The sequence below is a fragment of the Monopterus albus genome, unplaced genomic scaffold (assembly GCF_001952655.1).
Source record: "Monopterus albus unplaced genomic scaffold, M_albus_1.0 scaffold129.1, whole genome shotgun sequence".
In the NCBI taxonomy this organism is placed as follows: domain Eukaryota; kingdom Metazoa; phylum Chordata; class Actinopteri; order Synbranchiformes; family Synbranchidae; genus Monopterus; species Monopterus albus.
The window spans coordinates 1,822,901-1,843,971 of NW_018128009.1; the positions used below are offsets into that span (position 1 = coordinate 1,822,901).

Below are 21,071 nucleotides of genomic sequence, written 5' to 3' on the forward strand. Positions count from 1 at the left end.
TTACCAGGTACCCTTTGACTATATGTGTGTTATTTGAGGTATCACAAACAAAGCCTGAAGTGTATGCCCTAACCACCTATTCAAACCAACAGCTTTGGACCCTCATTTTTCACCTTTATAGCAGCCAGGATTTATGTAGGGCAGGTCATGTTCCAATCATTAAAAGAAATTGGAGAATGAAAATCACTGAATCTCCATCTCTTTTTAAATGCCAGTTGTTTCAATCACATGGTTGTAACAGACAGTCCAGGCGTTATCTGAGTATCAACCAGGTAATGACAAGGGGACAGTGTCTCTGTGTTGCCCCATCATGCTCCAGTCTGGTGAAGAATGGCGATAATGAAAAATCAATGCCTCAAGTTTTTTGTTTGTTTTGAATCTCTGTGAGCAGTATGCACGAGTATTCAGTATAGAGGGAGAATGATGGAATAGCAACAGACACACTTTCCTTTCAGAAAGTATTCAGATCCCTTCACTTTTTTCACACTTTGTGGTGTATATTTTGGGTTATTGAGTGTAGATCAATGGACAAAAATTGCACTTTTATTAGTTTAAAATGAACAGTAAACTAAAAAGCATGCAAAAAGTCTGAATACTGTCTGAAGAAACAGAATGTCTAAAATGGAGGATAAATAGATTGGTAACTGATACTGATGGTGTTTTTCAGTCCACTTGCCTCCTGGACTAGATGAAATTTGCCTCTGTTGGTGACATTGTATTTACTATCATGTATCCTCACTCTTAGTTATTGGGAGCATTGTCAGCATCCTGCTTCCCTACTTCTTCATTATCTGAACTTGACTGTCATCATTACTAGCCCTGCTGGTCTAATGATCACAGACTTAGCAACAGCACTCATATACGCTCAGGGGTTTTATAAAAACAGTGAAGGTATTGATATGTCCCTAATGCAGTGAGGGACAATTGGGCAGGGGGATGATATGTGTGCTCACCTCTGAATTTAAATAAGGCCTCAGTGTATAAGTAATTACTTTTGTGTGATTCATACCACCATCATAGATTTGGCTGACGTGAGTAAAATGCAGGTGATTTAGTCTCCCTCACTTCAGAACGCAGTGTGTTGTACCTTGAAGATTTACACAGCTCATTTCTCCAGGCGCTACAGTCCCTATTTATTTACAGTAGCTCACCATGTCCATTGTAATGATAGAGGGGACATTCCAAGCGTTTATTTAAATGACTTTATGTTATGCAGTGTGTGACCAAGCGGATATTTAGTGGTTTGGATGTGTCATGCATCATAGACAAAAAAAAATCTCTTATGTCTTAAATCTTTATAAAATTTTCACCTTCTTCTCGTTGGTTAGACACTTTGCAGAATTTGTAGCTATATCTAGGACTGTGGGCCCTTAACCTTATCTATCATGGATGAAAAAAATGTATATCAGAGCACACTTGTATTTTCTTTTATCTTACCCAAATGAATCCTTTTTTTGCAGTGGTCATTTTGATTTGTCAGAGCAGTAAAGGCACAAGAACAGTAAGAATGGGTTCACCTCCAGCTAAAATATCAATTAATAATGTCATTAGTTCCATCTGTGTGACACCAAATGTCTGTTGTAAAAAGGATTACTTTTACCTAAGCTGTAAACAGTCACGTATTACATTGTAAAGTTGATTCGGGTTAGCAAACACTTTCTTTCTCTGCTCCACTATGCTGTACTACAATCTGCGATGCTCCGCCACGCTCTGCCCAGCTCTCTGGATATTTGTCATTATGAATTTACAGCAAATGAGAATGTAACAAAATATACCTATCAAGCAGAAATAATGAAGGCAAGCTTTAAAACACACCAATAAAAATATCTGAAAAAAAGTAATATACTGTAGCTTTTATTTGTAGTCATGTTTTTGGCCATGATTAATAAAAGTCTAATATTCACTCTCCATCTGTTTTTGGTCTCTTCGGCTGCCAAATGCTCCATTATGTTCACCAGCTGGGCATTGACATTGTCTGTCTTTAAACTAAAAACTGCTTCCTGCTAAGAGCAGTGAGAGTAAACCAAACAGTAAGGTTGCAGTCATAAAAGCAAATCAATGACCTGAAAGATGCTAAAATGCTTAGTACAGCTGAAGAGAACTGTAGAGATGGGTGATTATTCCCCATGGGTTCATCACCACGCCATCACCCAAATCTCACCCACTGTTTGTATAAAAGGTTGATTCTATACTGTGCAGTGGTGCAGCACCTCTTCAAGTGGTCCACCACCCAGTTTGGATACCACTGAAGTATGAAATGCTTTGTGTAATATTACCTGTAGCTCATTCAAAGACAGTCAGCTTTAACTCCTTATCCTCAGACACGAAACTGGGCAGGAATGTGGCTCGAACCTTCCTGGATTACTACAAACTCAACAATCTTACCAAGGACAGCAAACCAACTCATATTCAAAGGCAAAGTTTTATTGCATCATGCAGAAATACTACTAGGAAATCAATTACCCAGATATCATTTTTTCATTTGCATATTATTGAGAATATTTTTTGTTTTGCTGTTTCCTGAATTTTAGGCTGCCGTCTCAGTGATTCATGCTAATATGTTTTTGTCTCCAGCTCTGAGGTGATGTCCCAGACAAGCGATGAAAAGGGCAATGATGCTGGCAGAGACAGAGCGAACAGAGAGAGAGAGAAGAGCCAGGGTGTCAGGCACTAGACAAACAGACGGACACAGGCTGAGCATGTATAAAATGCAGAGCACCATGGCAGGAGGATCCTTCACACTTCATTGCCTTTAGAAGCTTCACATTTGCCTGGCTCTAAAGACTTATTTTCACAGATTTGCAACAGTGAGGTGACTGGTGGTTGCAGGATAAAAATCAGAACAAGTGTCCTCCTGGGTTATTTAGTGACTATAAAATGTGGAATATGGAATACCATGGGGACACAGAGTGGTTATCCATTTATATTCCATTTGAGACCTTCATTCAGCAGCTCCTTTTCTGTTTACACAGATGTAAATAAATGCATGCTTCCCTGCTGTTACTGACTTATTTTATGACTTCACTGGATGGTGTTATTATCTCTACTGGTATTATAATAAGTCATTAAACATTAAACATATTGTTTTATGTGTTGCACTTTTATAGCAATACTGAGAATGTTAATGATTGTGTTTAACATACATATGGGTTATCAAATGTGCCTACCAAGCCCCATGGCTTGTCGGGCTCCAGGGCAGGGGCTTCTCTATGGAGTGACTGGTTCTTTTTTCTTATTTTGAAAGTTAGAGGGCTCCGTTTTTAAAGACAGAAAACCACTACAAAGATATGCAAATCTACCGTAAAGGGATGCTAAATTTCCACAGGCCTATAGAGAAACAAAATGGCAACAAAGAGATGCAAAACAATAGATGCAGAATCAGCATGGACACAAAATGACAACAAAGCTACCGGGCAATAGGAAAAAGATGCAACAATTGCCATAAAGAGGCACTAGAATACGGAAAAGAACCACAAAACCACAGAGAAGAACATCTTGACAGGCTTATATATGTATAGATAAATAAATAGATAGATAGATAGATAGATAGATAGATAGATAGATAGATAGATAGATAGATAGATAGATAGATAGAAGTCTATTTATGGCCATGTACGTTTGCAGTGTTGACCGAACATGCACTACATTGTCAGTTAACTACAGCTTTCCCAGCACTTTAATACAAATCCGGGATTAAATCAAATTACACATTGAAGGTTGGTGATTGGAGCTTAATGAGACAGTGATTGTGGGCTCAAACACTTGTGCGTGTGTGTGTGTGTGTGTGCGTGCGCGCGCGCAGACAGCTTCTGATTGGCTACCTCTCCGTCACATGACTCTACCACCGCCCTGTAGCTGCTGCTGTTTGGAAGCTATGACAACGATGTTTGAAAGTTCCGTGAATGGCCTTGAAAAAGAGCAAGTTTTCCTCCGGTAACATGCACAAGAAGTCTCTGAAATGTACCGTGTACTTGGACATTAAGGCAGTAAGTGTGTCTTCATGCTTTGATACAAAACACATAAACAAACGTATCTTAGTCAAGCTAGCCAACAGGGTTACATCCTCTTCCCTTTACAAACCTTTCCTTAGCCGCCCTTAACTCGACTAACCAACGGCTGTAACTCACCGCAGGTTAAGTTATCCCGCTAAATGTTTACATAGTAGCTAATTAACAAATTAGATTACTCGGTTCGCCAGAACGTACCATAAAATAAACTTGGTCAGGGCTCCATGAAAATACGTTTCCCTGGTACAGTGTGTCAGATTAAACTAATTAAATCAGTTAATTACATTTAAACCTATGAGGACAACACATACATACGCCATACATATATAAAGATACATGGCCCATCACAACTGTGGTATTTTCTGTAGGCAGTTTCTTTTTTCTGTCTCACTGTATATAATTAGAGGTGCCTTTACCATATGGTATTGTATAAACATTGTCTCAGATGTCTTTGTCTTAATTTTATTTTCAATTTGCATTTAAAAGTAGTTCTGTGGTCTTTTTAAACAATGGTCTTTGTTATCCACATCTTCCTTTATTATACAGGCTGTACTGTAATTTTTAAGATCGTCTAAACTCTTCTCTAAACTTGTGCACATTGGTATGAAATCAGTTTTGTCATAAATAGCAGCAATCAAGGGCACAGGGTAAAACAACAAGCTGCTTGTCATATCTAACAGTTACACTGTTTGTGTGCAGGTCACGTGTCCAGGAGTACTTCTGTCTAAAAAGAATGACATCTACCTCAGTGTGTGTATCATGGGCCAGCACAGGAAGACGCCCTGTTTGCCCCCTGTCTTTCCTTTGCGCTTCCATCACACAATGGTCTTTGTCAGGGTGAGAATACTAACAGTTTATTACAGAAATAAGGCTCGTCTCCTCGGCTGGGATTACCACCTGTATTTGGCTATTTTGTTCACATTTGGAAAGAGGCATAGCTGCAGGACTCGTGGCATATTATTTACACTGTCAAAAAATACTTTATCTTCATGTAACAAAAGAGTTTTATTCCTGGGATAGTAACAATCGAAAACTAACATTAATCAGAAAGTAAAATTGTAGCATTAATCAAAAGATTCCAAAAATTCCATGCTAGTGTCTCCATCCATTTTTCTTTTGAAGCTTTATACATACACTGATCAGCCATAACATTATGACCACTGAGTAACACTGATTATTTCATTACAGTGGCACTTGTCAGTGTGGGGGGTATATTAGGCAACAAGTGAACATTCAGTTCGTGATGTTTGTGTGTTGGAAACAGGTGGTCATAATGTTATGGCTGATCGGTGCATGTTTGTTTTTTGTTCTTGCTTAGTTGCACATGCTTTCACTTACAGTTTTCCTTCACAAGTCCTTTATTTTTTGTAGTAAGACGCAGTTTGAACCACTGAGCAGTTTTTTGCATTAGGCCAAGGATTCAGATCAGCAGCCCTTCAATTTGAACCTTACTGCCCTAACTCCTGATAAAAGAAGCCTTTTCCCTGGGGGGAACAACAGAGTTAGATACTGGGCTGCCCATCTCATCTTGTTATAAGAATTGATTTGCCTCTACTTTGCCTTTTTTGTCAGATGTTCCCCGGCGTTGTTGACCCTGCTGATGTAGCTGACCTCCTCGAAGGTAAATGACCATCTGGGAATTGCTCTCATCTCTTAGGCCTGAATCCGCTGCTATGCAAGCTTATAGGCTATTGGCTGTGATACTGATCATTAACTCACAGTCTGTTTGTGCCTTTATTTCTTTTAGCTGACACAGCATCTTTTGAGCTGATTCAGTTGGTGCCTCCAGGTACAGTATGCTTTCTGATGATGCCATATGGGCAGGTTAAGTCCCTACTGTATCTAGTCATTACAGTGCAAAAGCAGGTTCTCTAACTTGGTTTGTGATTGTGTTCTTGTTTACTGTTTGTATGTGGTTTTTAGAGGGTGAGGTTCTAGCCACAGTGGAGGAAACCAGCAGAGATTTCCTGTACCCTGGTCCAAACTTGAGCTCCAGAGGAGGAGCTGTAGAGAGAGAAATACTAATGAAGAGGTCCTCCTCATTTCCTGTAGGCTATCTCTACTTTTTATTTCTTTTATAATCCTCCTTTCAACACCTGTGCCAATAACAAGTAATTTTCACAGTAAGAGTGTGATAATTCATCGATCTGGATTGGAGCATTGATCAAATAGCTCGTGACCTGATGTCATATGTAAAGCATAAACATGTTAGACACCTTTATTTTGACACTCAGCCAGTCATATCCATACACATTTCCGCTGAAGCGTGTTGGGAAAAACTGGACAACATGCATCAGATGATGCATCAGCCTAGAACTCTGACTGTGAATTTATATAAGAAGCAAGACACTGAGTGCTATTGAAGCAGATAATCCGTTCAGTCTGCACCAACTCTGACCCCAAGTACAGCAGCCTGAAAACAGTCTTCACTACGCTGACTAACAGAAATGTACTGGACAAAATTTGTTTTCATGTAGAGTCATCAGGAAGAAATCAGCTATGTTTTATGTATGATTTGTTTATTTCCTCCTCTTGTTGCAGAGGGCGGGGAAAGTAAAACCCAAAAGCTTAGTGTGACACCAGGAGCCTGATCAATCATCAGATACTAGTTAAAAGTTTACAACACACAAATAACAGGAGATTTGTTTGATTCAATTAACTGTCTGTTGAGATGATGCTTCAGGAGGGTGGGTGGAAAATAGAGTTCAACATGTCTCATGTTTTAGAGTCAGTGTGGATTGATACAGTGATAGTTTGGAGTTCTATCTGTTGCATGAGACTGGCAAATAATGGATGTCAAAAACACATCTAAGAACACTTTCTATGTGAATTTGCCTTGAGCTGTAGCAGGAAAAATAAATTCATGGATAAATCAAGCTCTCCACCAGAAACAACTGAGGCAGTTAATACTCCACAAAAACACAGTGGGAGAAATGGATACAAATATCACACTGCATGCATGATATAAAATAAAACTAATTTGACCAATACCATTTATAAAGCACCAGAAAAATGTTAGTTGTTTCTAAGGCAATTTATCATTGTTTTTTTTTTGTTTTTCATTCATTAATACTGACAAGCATCGCATTTTGACTCTGGCAGGGGTGGCACCACGGCCCAGTCAGCTCTGCCCATGAGAATCAAGACATGAAAAATGAAGTACTGCATTGCATTTGCCACTTAATAAAATAATAGTTGTGTGAAATACACACATAATATCATTTCATATTGATCGCAGGCCCTTGAATCAAATCGAACTGAAATAGCATCACGGCACTGACCAATATCAGATTGCTGCCTAAGAGAATTGATATACTGTAAGAACGTATTGTGATGAAGCTTGTGATTTACAGCCATATTCAGAATCGTCCAAAGGGAAACTGGCTTAATTAACCAAAAGCTAAATTCTGCTGCAACATTCTTCTATTTGTAAATGAACTGATGCATTTCAAAATAATTCACATGCCACAGCTTTCCCACATTGTGCTCACCGTGTGATCCACCGTGTGTCATTAATAGGCTGGAGAAGGTTGTTGCCTGTTAATCTCAGTGGCTTTTATGTCTGTGCACATGACAGGTAACACTTTCATGTTTTAGACAAAGTGATATATTTACTTGGGAAAAGATAATTTCCTCTATGCAGCTCTCATCCATCTCTACAGACAGAAAAGCTAAACTCACTCCTCATCCTTTTTGTTTTCCACCTCTTCTTATATCCTCACTTTCTTTCTCTACCTCTTTCATTCCTTCATCTTTCAGTGGCTGCAGGTTGCTTCCTTCATCTTCAGAGGCACAAACTGGCATATGTGAATGTGTTTAAACACTGGTCCCTTCACTGTTGCTACTACGTGTTTGCGTTTGAAGCCTACATAGCAATTTAAATGTCTCTCTAAATGCCATATTATTTAAACATCACTGGAGCCTTTCTCTTCTTCGTAATTGTTATTTCTCGAGCCAGACGTCGATTGAAGCTATGTGGTTGTAAATTGGTCTTCAAGCAGCACTGTTGTCTGTCCTTTTGTTTTTATCTACCTGTTGAAGGTGTTGTGTTTGTTCCTCTCCCACCAGGGAATCTCACCCAAAGTGGAGTTTGCCACAACGTCAGTCATTGAAGAGAGTCATGGGAGGGACCGCTGGCCTGCATCGCCTGTAAGTGTGTGCTTTTTTTTTTGTTACACCTCCTAGGTCTGTGCCTAACCACACACCATATGTCCAGTTTTTCATATTTGCTGTGCTTTTGTCATTGTTTTACTCGTGGTTTTTCAGAGTTATATTTGTTGTGCATTTGAATAGGCCTGACTTTTATAAATAATTTTTGTTGTGTGTTCATAGCTTTTCAGAAGTTAAAATCCAAAGTGTCACCCATAAGTGAAGTAAACAGTGTGTTTATCATCCTCCCTGACAGTTTAAAATGTCTGGAGTTTGATCACAGCTACACACTGAACATCTCTGTGTAAGTGTTCACCACAGCTACGACAGAGGACTCTAATGAGTGCTATTGCTCGCCATTAGATTGGTCTGTTACATACCCATACCCACCTCCTATTGTTGCCATGGTGACTGCATCTATCTGTCCATACGGGCAGTTTTCAAGGGTATCAATACTGTCCTTGTGAATGTAATTACAGGGAGGCAGATTTGTGAAGCTGATAGTAAGGCTTCTTTCACATTTATGACTTAGCTGGTAGTTGACGGTCAGTTATTTTATGTTGGCTGTCCAGACTCCGGATCAGCTAAGTCTCTTCCACTGTGTCTTTGTAAATTTTAAAGTGTCTCCAGAAGTAAGGGACAGCACCTTTGCCATTTTTGTAGAGTGACCCATATACAGTATAGGTTATATGTTAGCCTAGCATGATTAATCCTGGCTAGCTGCAAGGAATACATCTCCATGGCAACCTATGAGCTACTGCTGTGATGAAACCGACTCCCAGCTAAATTCAGACAGAATAACTGGGAAATTCCAGCTTAATCTGCTGTCTTGGTTTTGTGATAAAGCCCTCTGGTGTAGTAACCTAAGCTAAGCTATTTGTTTAAAAGGGGTGTCACAGATTGGTAAGGGGATTGTCATATTGTTCTCCTGACCCCTTGGAGGGATGTCTAGATCAGAACACACACAGTAGAATTTTTCCATTTTTCTCTTGTAATGGGTTCCCAGCATAGGTAACAAACACCCTGACTCACTGCTCGCCCAGCTGTCAGATGTTATTCCGTTTTAATAGATTTTTGAAGAACAACTTCCAAAAAAATCCTGTGAAACTATAGTGATGATCATCCAGTTTTCAACAGTGATCATTGTTCTTATTGAAATAGCTAATTTTTATTTCCCATGTTATTTTAATTTTTTCTGCATGACCAAGGCTTTGTTGAACAGTATCTTTATCACACAATACCAAGAGTTGAAACAGCAGCTAATCACACCAGACAAGCCTTCACCAGTCAGGAAAAGTGACTGAATCTCAGAGTTCTTCCATCAGCGAAGAAGGTGATGGGGAGCTGAGAGAAGTCTGAGGTGATGGAGGATGTGTGGACATACTTGTCTTAATTCCATTAAATCAGCACAGTCTCAACTGTGAGGATTTATTCACATTTAGTTTTTCTTAAAAATAGTTTTAATGTTTGGTGATTTCCCTAATTAGCATTTAGATTATCATTGTTTTACAGCCAGGTAATGCCTCTTTATCATATTAGGCTGGAGATGGCCATCAAATGCAATTAACATTTTATCTTAACTTATTTATCCCCGGTTGGCATTACCCGCAGGAAGTAGGATATTGCATCGGAGAATGATGTTAGTGGCCATTAGAGTTATTGAAGTAATTCTGCAGAGGTTGTCTCCATGGCAGTGCCGACTGTGAGAGCTGTTGTTGTAACACTTTAGCTGAATGATTTAGCTAATGGTTTTGTCCAGGGAGAGCAAGTCCATGTAGAGAGTGTGAGCAGCTGACTTAATGGCTAAAATGGCTGACGCTTTTGTGCTTCTGTATAAGAACATTATTGTGGTCTATGGAGAAATCTGCTGGGTCAAATATTATGTGTCACCTTAAAATGGAGAGTAGCTCGGCATGTCATCAGTGTTTTTCTGTTTTTTTCTCGTATTCTGTCCTTGTGCACCTAGAGCTGCTGTCTTATTCCAGCGAGGCCATCTTTAACTTCATCCAGACTCAGTTCAGCCATAAAGTCTGAGGGAAACGGTGTCTCTTTGAAACGTGGGAAGGAAAAGTTAAATGTTGAGAGTGTGTTTACAAACTCTTCATCGCCGGCATCATCCAGACACTCTCCTTCCTCATCCACCCGCAGTCCTCAGATAAACAAGGAAAGAAAACACACTTCTCCCAGAGTTTCTGCAGACTGTGGCTACCAGCAGCCCACAGTTTCCTCAAGGACACGAGCCCTGTCTCCTTACACACACCGTAAGATGTGCCAGCTTTCAGAAGATGCCAGGCAGAGGCTCAGCCACCTCCAGCTGGGCCCTCACTACTTCAGGAAGGAGACAGAGAGCCAGCCACCCTTTTTGGTTAGTAATATCAGATATATTCCCCCATACTGAAGACAACTGACAAAAACTATGGTATTATCAATTATCTAAAGCAGGGGCGGCATGGTGGAGCAGTGGTTAGCGCTGATGCCTCACAGCAAGAAGGTTCCATGTTTCAGAACTTGGAGTTTGCATGTTCTCCCTGTGCCTGTGTGGGTTCTCTGTGGGTACTCCAGCTTCTTACCACAGTCCAAAGACATGCAGCTTAGGTTGATTGGTGACTCTAAATTGCCCGTAGGAATGAGTGGCTGTCTGTCTCTGTCAGCCCTGTGATAGACTGGCAACCTGTCAAGGGTGTACCCTGCCTCTCGTTCAGTGTCACCTGGGGTTGGCTCTTGCCCCCCATGACCCTTTTCAGAATAAGCAGTACTGATAATGGATGGATGGTTTGTCTAATGCAAACAATACATGTGTGTGGTCAACAGGGGTTATAATATTAATGGGATTCTGACCTGATGTATTTATACCTCAGTGGGAGCTTCCCAAATTTTAACTACTAGTGGGGAGATTAAGCGGAAAGGATAAGGAGAGTGGTGGTAATCTTTTTACCTCAGCCGTTAATGGATTTTGACATCATGACAATGTTTCACTCTGCGTGTATGGCCTATTATTCTCACAGAGGGGCGTGAGTGTCTTTTAATAGCACGTGTTGTATTTAGGCTGGCATGCAGTTACAATATTTATTAACACTTTAATTATGACCATCACTGCTCTGAGGGATTTGCATATGAAAGGAGAGATTTCTGATCACGCAGCCTTGGGGAATAATACACTGTACAGTCCATGGATGAGAACGACACAGCATCTAGTCCTCAGTCACTCCCTCCCTCTGCTCCCCACTGTACTCCTGCTTCTTCATTTACATCAGATCTAATCCTGAGGTATGAATATCAAAACCTACTGGCACGCTGTTATAAAAAGAAATAATTAGGAACTGGGCTGTTTGTTTTTGTCACACACATGAATAGAACATACTAGAATACAACAGGCATACTCTGGATTTCCTGGGGGGATCTTCTTTTGACAATTAACCCTGGTAATTGAGAGTCAAGCAGCAATTAAAGAGAAACCTAATGAAGTAGCCTAGCACCATGTGAATGCATTGCTGGTACACATGGCTTGTGTGTAGAGGGAAGCACATTCCTATAGATAACCCAAACCTTGGTGTTTGGTGTTCTGTGGGTGGTTATTTAAAAAAAAAGGTAGCAGTTTTTTCTTTACGCCTTTTGTGGTTGATGAAATGATTTGAGGTTTTTTTTTTGTCTGCATTTCCTTGCATAAACTGAAATGTATGTTTTCATCTATGTGGTGTAGCAGACAGTGTGATTTCATTTTTCATATCTTTCAAGTGACAAAGAGGGTTTAAGTCCCATACAGCCTCTCTGTGCAGTGTTTATATAAAATAATTGCCACTATAGCTGTGTTAAGTTAATTATACTGCTCACCAGCAAATAATTTTTCTGTCGTTCCTTATTCAAGGTCTCTCGCTGCAGTAGTGTCTCTGGAATGGGAACTCCTTCCACCTCTCCCCAGCATGGTAGCATACATCGACGCTCTGTCAGCTTCTCAGCAGTTCACACAGGTGCTGTAGGCCTCATCACTCACATGCAAAGGCTAATACGTGCCCTCAGTGCCATGCTACGTTAGCTGCAAAAATAACTTTTACACAGGACTGTATGGAGAAAAACTGAACTTTGGAATTGTTGGCACACAAGCCTGACAGGTTGTTGTAGGTCTAATGTCGTATGATTTTATGTCCTCGTGGTAACATTATATAATAAAGCCTTTGAATGGTTTTCAGGTTTGGCTCAGTCAGTGTGAGGACATCTAAGTATTGTATGTCAGATCAAACATCCTTGTTCTGATGCACCTGTAGCAGTTTTTGTAGTAAGACAATTTAAAGCTACTATATGTATACAAATATTTGTACATCACCCTGTCTACAGTTTTGTCTCTGTAGGGGCATTATATTTCAAATGAGGCAGTGCGGTCAGTTCAGAAACTACTGTGACTTTTGTCATTTGTATAAAGCTCTACCTTGTCTTTGTCATTGTAGATTCTTCCCTCCTGGGGAGTTACCGACCAAGAACAGCCAGAGTAAGTCTTAACATTTCAAATTAGCAAATACAGGAGCTACTGTTTTGATGTGACAGCACATTAGAAACATGGAGGTACATGTTTAAATGTTGTGTAGTTTTTTTCCTTCTGTGACAAATACATTGTAGTATTGTATTATATCCCCCCCCAAAAGCCACTTCTTTAAACCCTGTTGCCTTGTGACCTCTTCCAGGTGAGATCTGGCTCTGTCAAGGTCCAGTCATCCCCAGAGACACAGTCCAGACATGAAGTCCAGACCAAAAGCCCTGTGAAGGGCGTTGCCTCAGTTCAATCCACCTGGGCTGTGTCAGACTGCAGAAGTCCTCTGAATCTCCCCAACCATTCCCTGAGTGAAAGGTAAAGCCCTTCCCTACAACCTGACCTTGAAAATACTTGAGTGTTTTTATGAATCTTTAAAATGTTTATAAAATGTATGGGTGTGTTACCAGTGTAACAATCATAAACCTTGATCTTTACATCCTTGAGGTTTGTATGGAGATGCTGCATGTAGTGTTCCTTTGTTTCTAATTTTGTATTTCTACTTAAAGTGCTGAAGTGTTGTATTAGTCCAACACTTTCAGGATCACTTCGGAGCCCCGAGTTTGTCTTTTCTAGCCACAAAACCAGGTGATGTTCTTCATGCTCACGCCAAAGCAGAAGCAAACATAATCCTTTTTTTTTTTTTTTGTGGTGTTTACCCTGAAATTTATCCTGATCCATTTGTGTAAATCATCAGTGTTTGTTCAAAAGATCTTAAAAGCAAATGACACCTGTATGAGTTTCCAATTACAGTGTACAGCAAATATATGACAGTCCCATGAGACGTTAGTCATACACTGCCGCTTTTTTGTGTGTATGTGTGTCTCCGCTCTTACACATCCCATCTTTAATTTTGATCACACTCGACAGGCAGGATGAATTCCCCTCCACCTCTTAAATTACAGAAGCTGATGCCTTGTCATGTTTGTTCATTACTGAGAGGAGGCAGAGAGAAGGGAAAACAAAGAGGAAAATGGTATTGATTTGTGTTTCAGCTAGAGTCTGATGCATTTGACCCGACGCACGCTTTAATACATTCAGAGGGACCTTGTCATCGATCACAGCAGCTGTGAGTTAAACTCACCAAGGGGACCAGTATTCTGTTTTGTTTGTTTGTTTCTGCTCTCCTCTCCCCTTCTGCTCAGTCTATAAGTAAACATTAAAATCAATAGACAATAGACAAGGAAATGAATGATACTTTCCCCTCAATTGAAAACGCGACAGGAGTTGCAGGATGGGAGATTAGAGCGGGCCTTTGTAGATTCCCTCCGACAGGGAGAGGGGCACGTCTTAGCACCAGTCTTTGATCTATAAAGAAGATGACAGATGCCAGTGGCAACGTTTGCCCCCTAAGCCCTGAAGTCTCAGTCTATTCATGTCTCTGGATGATTTGTCCTTGATGACTTTTTGAAGCAGGTAGTGAGTTTATGTGATTACAGATGAAAAGCTTCCATTCCCACTGCGCGCACCAGGCCAAGACACCAGTCAGTCCATCAGTCAACACCCCTCCACTTCCAATAAATAGACACGGATCAGAGGAAATACCGCAGTTTATTACTGTTCACTTCTGTCTGTCAGTGCTGTTACTTCATAGCTGCCTGTGTAGACATTTATATTGTGTTGATGAGGGCCATTTATGCCTCCAGATCTAATGTACTGTTGTTTTCTGTCAGTTGTGAAATGAGTTGTTTTGCACAAAGGACTGTATGTAGGGAGGCCATAATCAATATAAATGCTTAGGTGGGGAAACGCTGTGTTAAAAGTATGTTGTCAAGAACAGTACATACTAAAGTGTGTGTGCTGAGCCAGGATCCTGATAGGCTCAGCTTTGCAGCAGCTCCTGTCTTAGGTTACAGCACAGACTAGTGGACTAGATGGATATTTATCAAAACATTTCAGTATGAAAGCAGGCGTTGTTTGTAAGTAATATGATTTAGAGCTGAAACAGTAGTCAATCAGCATAAATAATCAATTGTTGAAGTAATTTTTCATGCAAAAATGCTAATTATTCTCCAGCTCTGCTAATTTACAGATTTGCTGCTTTTCTGGGGTTTTTTTTTTTTTGGTTTTTTACACTTTAAATTTCATATAGCTGTTGTAACTTAATATCTTTGAGTCCTGGTGTGTCAGTCACACTAAACATTTGAAGACATTAGATCAGCTCTGGGAACCTGGTGGTCATTTTTGCTATTTTAAAAAGCCGTTCATTTCATTTTAAAAGCTGTTTATTTCTAACCCCGTCACTAGGTGTTACCAACTCAACCAGAACTTTTCCTTGCTTATAAAATTAGTCATTAACCCACCAGGTAAGAAGTTAAGATTAGAGGCCAATTTAAATCATCTTTGTGGAGGGTGCCAACTCTAGGTTGGGAACCACTGGATCAGCTGATAATCAAATTGTTAGTCATGGGATTAATATATTTAATTGTATACCTATTGACAGTGTTTTTTGTTGGCACAACTTAATGCAGGTATCTGTGACTGAGACTCAGTTAATTAAGTTGTTAATGGCTTTTGATGTGACCTTTTTTGGTGTTTGTGTTCCTCAGGTTCCAGACCAGTCAGCCCAGTCCATCTTACTGGGAGGAGATCCACAGTCGAATCCAAAGGATTCTGCAGACGCACAGAAGCACCTGGGACCACAGAGTGAGTTTTGAACTTTAACCCTTCTGATCTGTCTAAAATATGACCAACAACTCCCAGTTATGCAGAGACTTTTCACTGTTAAACCAGTACGTCTGCAGATGACAGTTACTATGTTGTCTGTAGGAAAGGATGCACACACACTAATTCACCTTCTTGACCTCAAGGCTTTATTATTCAGTGAGTCGAACCGTCTCATAGACATATCCTTGTGTATCATTCTTAGATGTTCAGTTAAAATTCAGGCCTTCCCAAGCACCTGCTGAGTCGTATTTGTCACTGTCTGCCTTTTTGGAAAAACAAGACATTTGCAGGGGTTACTTTCAGAAACATAGCAGCACCACTTCCCTCCCACCCATCAGCTGGGCTATGTGGGTTTTTTTTTTCTTTTTTAAATGCCCTGATGGTGAAACCAAACAGAGTTATCTAATTTCTTTAAAGCCGTGTGTGAAATTGGCTCAACTATAAAGAAGTGGCATTTTGTGTGTGTGTGTGGGTGTAGACATGGTGGATGTAAGCTGCAGCTGTTAAAGGCTCAACTCTCGCAACACAAAAGAGAGACAAGAGGGTAGCCAAGAGCCACTGGGAGCCAGCAGCCAAGAGAAGCTGAGGAGATTTAAGAGGAAGAACAAAATAAATCCTCAGTGAAAGAGCAGGAGACAAAGACATTTAGCGTTAACATAAGCCAGTTTTGCAGTGTGTTTGTATGCATGTGCTGTCAGTAATGACCAGTACATCTATGAAAAATATGCCTTACTATAGTTTGTGGTTAAAATGGGCGTCACTATAATGTTGAGCGGCAAAAAACATACAGAAGAATAAGAGAACAGGAAAACAATAGTGTAGATGCTTACTCAGCATCCACACTAACTCTGCCTCCTCCTGTGTTAACATTGTCCTTCCCATTTGATGCATATGAAGAAATACAGTTTGTAGGTACCACAATGTCAGTTTATTTGTATATTTTGTTAAATTTTTCTTCCATCTTAAATACAACAGTATATCATTGCAAGTTATGTACAAATTTGAACTTGCCTTGTACTATTAGCAGTGATTCAGTTTCAAACATTGCTCTGAGTGAAGTTTCACTTTAGCTACATGCTAGTCATTCATAGATCTCAATGCGATTGCAATTGTAGCAATGGTCACCTGCAGCTCCTCCTCTCTGGGCTGACAGTCCGTTTGTGGCGTTTGTTTCCAGAAATATCAAAAACCATAACGCAGCTCCTCCTCTCTGGGCTGACAGTCAATTTGTGGCGTTTGTTTCCAGAAATACCAAAAAACATAAATGTTCTGTTTTGGTCATTAGGACATGATGTGTAGTACAAGCTGTATTTTCAGAACTCATGACCTACATTTAGGAGAGTCATTACAAACATTGGTGCTAGTCAAAAGCATATCTTAATCTTCATCTGACGTTTCTTTTTTAGGACAGTGATTAATGTACAACAGTTATTGCAAAATACAGCTACATTGGAGTAAAACATTTTCTGTTGTAAATAGGTGTGTACACTATTTACTGTACAGAACTTATACATTCTGCTTCTTCAGGTACCGACCCATAAACATCATCCATCTCCAAAGATAAAGGGTCTCCACATAAAGTTACCAGTGGAGTCACTAAAGTCTCACATCTGACAACAACCCTCTGCCTGTTGAAAAGGACTTTGTTTTAACAGGATCTGTGTAACGTCACTCGATGTCAGTGTTCATCACACCAAGTTTTCAGATTCACCTCTTGTGGAATTTCTTCTTGTGCCTCTTGCCAGCCCCCTTTGCTGCTCTCTCCATCATTATGTGCTGATATTTCTTCTTGTTGGTGCTGGGAAGAGAATAGTATAGTTTATATGTGTCTGCACTTTTCCAAAGTGGTGCATTTGGGGATTCATCAGTGTTGCTTTGCTAAATTATTTTCCAGCTGTATTTATATTTATAGATTGGTGGAGAAGAAGGAAAAACCCCTAAGTGAAGTAAATCCTTGTCAAAACATTAGGGGCCGTACAAACCACATTGAGAACTCAGCACACAGACACATTTGTAAGGACAGAATAGGATTTGATCACGTAATGCTTCCGAGTCTGCACGCTCAGATTTGTTCACTGGGGTTTATGTGAAAGTCACCAAAGGTTTTGAAAGCACACAAAGCAAGTTGTGAGCACTCTTTGGTTTGCAAATCAGAATTGGAGTGTGCAGGCATGGATTTGTAAAAGCAGAAATACAGATTTGAGTGGAGGAGGACAAAATTGTGGGCATAACATAATTTCAGCAGGGATCCTCCCTCCCTCTCAAATCTGTGCCTGTGTGCTCAACTTCTGATTTGCAAACTGAAGAGCAGTCGCACTTTGTTCTGTGCACTTCCAAAACTTTTGGTGTTGACAGACTTTTACACAACTGGAGAAATCTGAAAGCACAGACTCAAGAGTGTACACATTACTACGATTACACACTCAAATCTACTTACAAGTATGTGTCTGCACGTTCTCAAATGCCGAGTTGCAAACTGAGTGGTGATACCATGTGGGATACTACTTTCAATAGCATCATACATGGTTCCCGCAGCACATGAAAAATTACAAACAAGTCTGTCTCCATTATGCACCCGCCTATACTCAGAGACGAACCATACCATGTGATAATATACTGTCGAGCTAACATAGACCCTACAGCCTGTATCCAGAACCCTGGATGTTTTATACAGTGCATGATCAGGCATGTTTAGTGAAAACTGCTATGGTGTTGGGCTGTGTTCTGTGACTTGTTCAGACATTTCAGCTGTATTAATGATTACAGTGGTTATATACTGTGTTTTGATAGTTTTATAAAACTGTGATGGTTAAAGGTTTGAAATGTGTGATCCTATCTAAATGCTACAGCGAGGGTCACAGCAGACGGTGTCTGTGTGTACTTCAGTAACGCCTCATCTGACAGTGATTTTACTTAATACTCAGGGAATCTACCAGCAATATCAATTTGTATTTTCAATGTCTCAACATGAATGTAAAATACACTCTGTTCCATCTTAACTTCTGTGTTTATGAAGCTCAAAACAGTTCAGGTTTTGGTGAAATTGTCAAATGTATACATTTATTACTGAGGTCACAGAGGTGGTGGTGTACTGGACTACATTATATTCAGAGATGTCTAATTTTTGTCCTCCCAGCTACATTCACAAGACGGTCAGAATATTAGGAACACCTCTGACTATAATGTAGTCCAATACTGCACCTTCAATAATAAACATATAATTAAATGTTTACATTTATGACAATTTCACCAAAAACTAACATTTTGAGCATCATAAACAGATGTTAAGGCGGAAGAGTTGCAGTGAAGAGCACACAATTGTATAGGTGTACCTAATAAAGTGGCTCTTGAGTGTATTTTCTGTGGAGGGGGGTCAAGTTTCTCTAACATTCAAGTTATTGACAAACGAGTTTCCATTTGATGCAAGAGTGAAACTGAGCTATGTTAGGCTGCTACCTGCAGACTAATGTCCCCTGAAACCCTGCCATGGACATGACATACTATGTGCCTGTAGATTTCAACTCACTGTCTGAACTCAGCATCAGCCAGCAGCTCCTCCACCATGGTTCTCTTCCTCTCCTTCTTGGGAATACGGGAATGATAGAAGTCGACTGCATTGTCCATCACTGAACCCACCTGTGTAACATATACATTAAAACTCTACTTATAGACAGGGCACAGTTTGATGATGAAAGCAATTTATAGCTTCATACAGTTCATTCATTCTCTCTACAAACATACTTGGTTGAATGATTAACATTTATAACCATGTCTCTAAATAAAGATGAAGGTTTAACCGACTTGTTTTTTCACTGACCTGAAAATACTTGGGAAAGCCATCTCTGTCATTCTTCTTGTAGAACCTCTTAGGATCCAGGGAGCCTCTCATCTTCAGGACTTGGAGGTCCCCTTTCAGCTCCTGAGTGATCTCAGGGGCTTTCATATTAAACCAGCCATCTCCTGTCGACTTCTCTCTCTCAGCCTAGGAAACAAATTCAGTTATTTCAAAAGCATTGGAAGCACAGGGATGTGATATAAAAGGCTAGGTACTGTATTTATGATGACTACAGTTTACATAGTTTTGAGATCTTGGGCAACACTACCCTAAACACAGAGGTGAACAGTAATTAAGTATATTTAAAGTACTTAAACACAATTTTGAGGTATGTGTGCTTCATTTTCTGCTACTTTAGTGTCACTACATTTCAGAGAAAAATATTGTACTTTGCTCACTACATGTATTTAACAACTTTAGTTACAAGTTTTCAGAATGAGATTTATCAAACAAAATACAGTATAATAAGACTTTACTGCCCCCTGGTGGGAGGTGCAGAAGCTACCCAAGTACTTCAAATATAAGGTAGTTAAATTTAGCTCCACCTTTACCAGCTGCTGCATTAAATGTGATGTTCACAATGCATCAGTAACTACAATCCAATAATATATATTAAATTGAACTGCACCATTCTGCTTAAGTACTTCTGGTACTTTTTACGTAAGTCACATTTTGAATCCAGGTCTTTTACTTGTAACTGAATTTTTTTACACTACAGTATTTCTACTTAAGTAAACAATCTGAGTACTTCTTCCACCAGTGCACAAATGATCCAGGTGATGACACATCAGCAGGTAGGAGCACAGAAGCTCTACAGCATTATACTATAAAAGTTACCCTGTGTTTCAGTTTTAAGGCTTGTTTGGATTCACTGTATGGAGGCACTGCATCCTTCTTTTCAAAGTCTGGTCCAATCACACTCTTCTTCATCACCTGTGGATCACAACAAAAAACCACCACACTCTGTTAAAACCCCCCAACTCAGAGATACAAGGCCAAAATCAAAAAGAACCAGAGAGAAACCACGAAAAACACCATCTCAGGCATTATTGGATTTACTCGTCCTAGCATAACTTTGAAGTTCATTATTCATTCTGCATCAGAGATCACCTTCAGACAAGGAAAATCAATCACTTACATACCTCATCTTGGAGCTTCTTTTCCTTTAGTTTTTGCAGTGAACTGGAGCCAGGTTTTGATTTGCTGCCATCAAAATTGATGTATAAACCCCCGAGCTCCTTCACTCTGATGCCAGGGTCAATACGGCTGGACAACTCTTTCCTGAAACAAATTGGCAGAGATTCCTCAGGAGAAGCAGTCATGCCTCATTTCTCACCTCTGCAAGCAGTTATTATAATCTACGACAATGATGTGTCTGAAGACTGCAGTTGCACTGTCTCTGTGTGCTTCTGCATTTAAAGATAAGACAACAAATCCACAAAACTGACCCAGCAGCAGTTATTGTCTTTGTGGCTAAAGCCTTTATCCTCTGAGCCATAGGGCAACATTGTTTTCCAAACACTATTAAAACACATGAATGAGCCACATGCACTGGGCGATGACTTTTCAAATGTGTATTAATGCACAGTTGAAAGCCCAGGAACTGAGTCCCGTTTGAGTAACATTCACTAAATACACCGCCCATGAAATCATGTTATATTTGTGACCTGTTGTTAAAGTTTGCATATTCAGAAAGACTGAATGGGCTTGAACCCAAGTCCCACAAACAGTTGTTGGTCTCTTTCCATTGTATTTGTTGGTATTAAAAAAAAAAAAAACTAACTGCTGTCCTATGCCTTGGGATTCATTTTGCTGTAAAACCAGCTTTATGACAGAGCTTGCCACACAGGCCAGCTAGTTTAAAAACATGAAACTACATATTTGTCTTCAG

At 39.9% G+C, this 21,071-nt stretch overlaps 3 protein-coding genes across 4 annotated transcripts in view; 2 read left to right on the forward strand and 1 right to left on the reverse strand.

The window, feature by feature from the left end:
- The window catches only part of agbl4 (AGBL carboxypeptidase 4), a 297,544-nt gene extending 294,505 nt beyond the window's left edge, over positions 1-3,039 (forward strand). Inside the window, exons 12-13 of the mRNA XM_020613018.1 lie at positions 2,322-2,415; positions 2,575-3,039. Coding sequence (XP_020468674.1) covers positions 2,322-2,415; positions 2,575-2,674 — 194 coding nt within the window. The 3' untranslated portion in view covers positions 2,675-3,039. The remainder of the gene's footprint in view (positions 1-2,321; positions 2,416-2,574) is intronic.
- Positions 3,040-3,836: 797 nt separating this feature from the next.
- Positions 3,837-17,056, forward strand: spata6 (spermatogenesis associated 6). 2 transcript variants are annotated; one of them, XM_020612971.1, is made up of 12 exons: positions 3,837-3,986; positions 4,707-4,844; positions 5,580-5,628; positions 5,755-5,796; positions 5,931-6,055; positions 8,076-8,156; positions 10,123-10,521; positions 12,022-12,124; positions 12,599-12,639; positions 12,833-12,996; positions 15,228-15,324; positions 16,873-17,056. In XM_020612971.1, exons 1-12 carry the CDS (start codon positions 3,903-3,905, stop codon positions 16,957-16,959), a joined length of 1,410 nt encoding a protein of 469 aa, XP_020468627.1. In that variant the 5' UTR covers positions 3,837-3,902; the 3' UTR covers positions 16,960-17,056. The 2 variants fall into 2 exon arrangements, with proteins under 2 accessions (XP_020468627.1, XP_020468628.1); XM_020612972.1 differs by lacking the exon at positions 16,873-17,056 and adding an exon at positions 15,824-16,535.
- dnttip2 (deoxynucleotidyltransferase, terminal, interacting protein 2) overlaps positions 16,962-21,071 on the reverse strand; it is an 8,079-nt gene continuing 3,969 nt past the window's right edge. The window contains exons 3-7 of the mRNA XM_020612970.1: positions 20,323-20,461; positions 20,018-20,113; positions 19,163-19,327; positions 18,872-18,981; positions 16,962-17,143 (exon numbers count right to left, since the gene is read on the reverse strand). Coding sequence (XP_020468626.1) covers positions 17,053-17,143; positions 18,872-18,981; positions 19,163-19,327; positions 20,018-20,113; positions 20,323-20,461 — 601 coding nt within the window. The 3' untranslated portion in view covers positions 16,962-17,052. The remainder of the gene's footprint in view (positions 17,144-18,871; positions 18,982-19,162; positions 19,328-20,017; positions 20,114-20,322; positions 20,462-21,071) is intronic.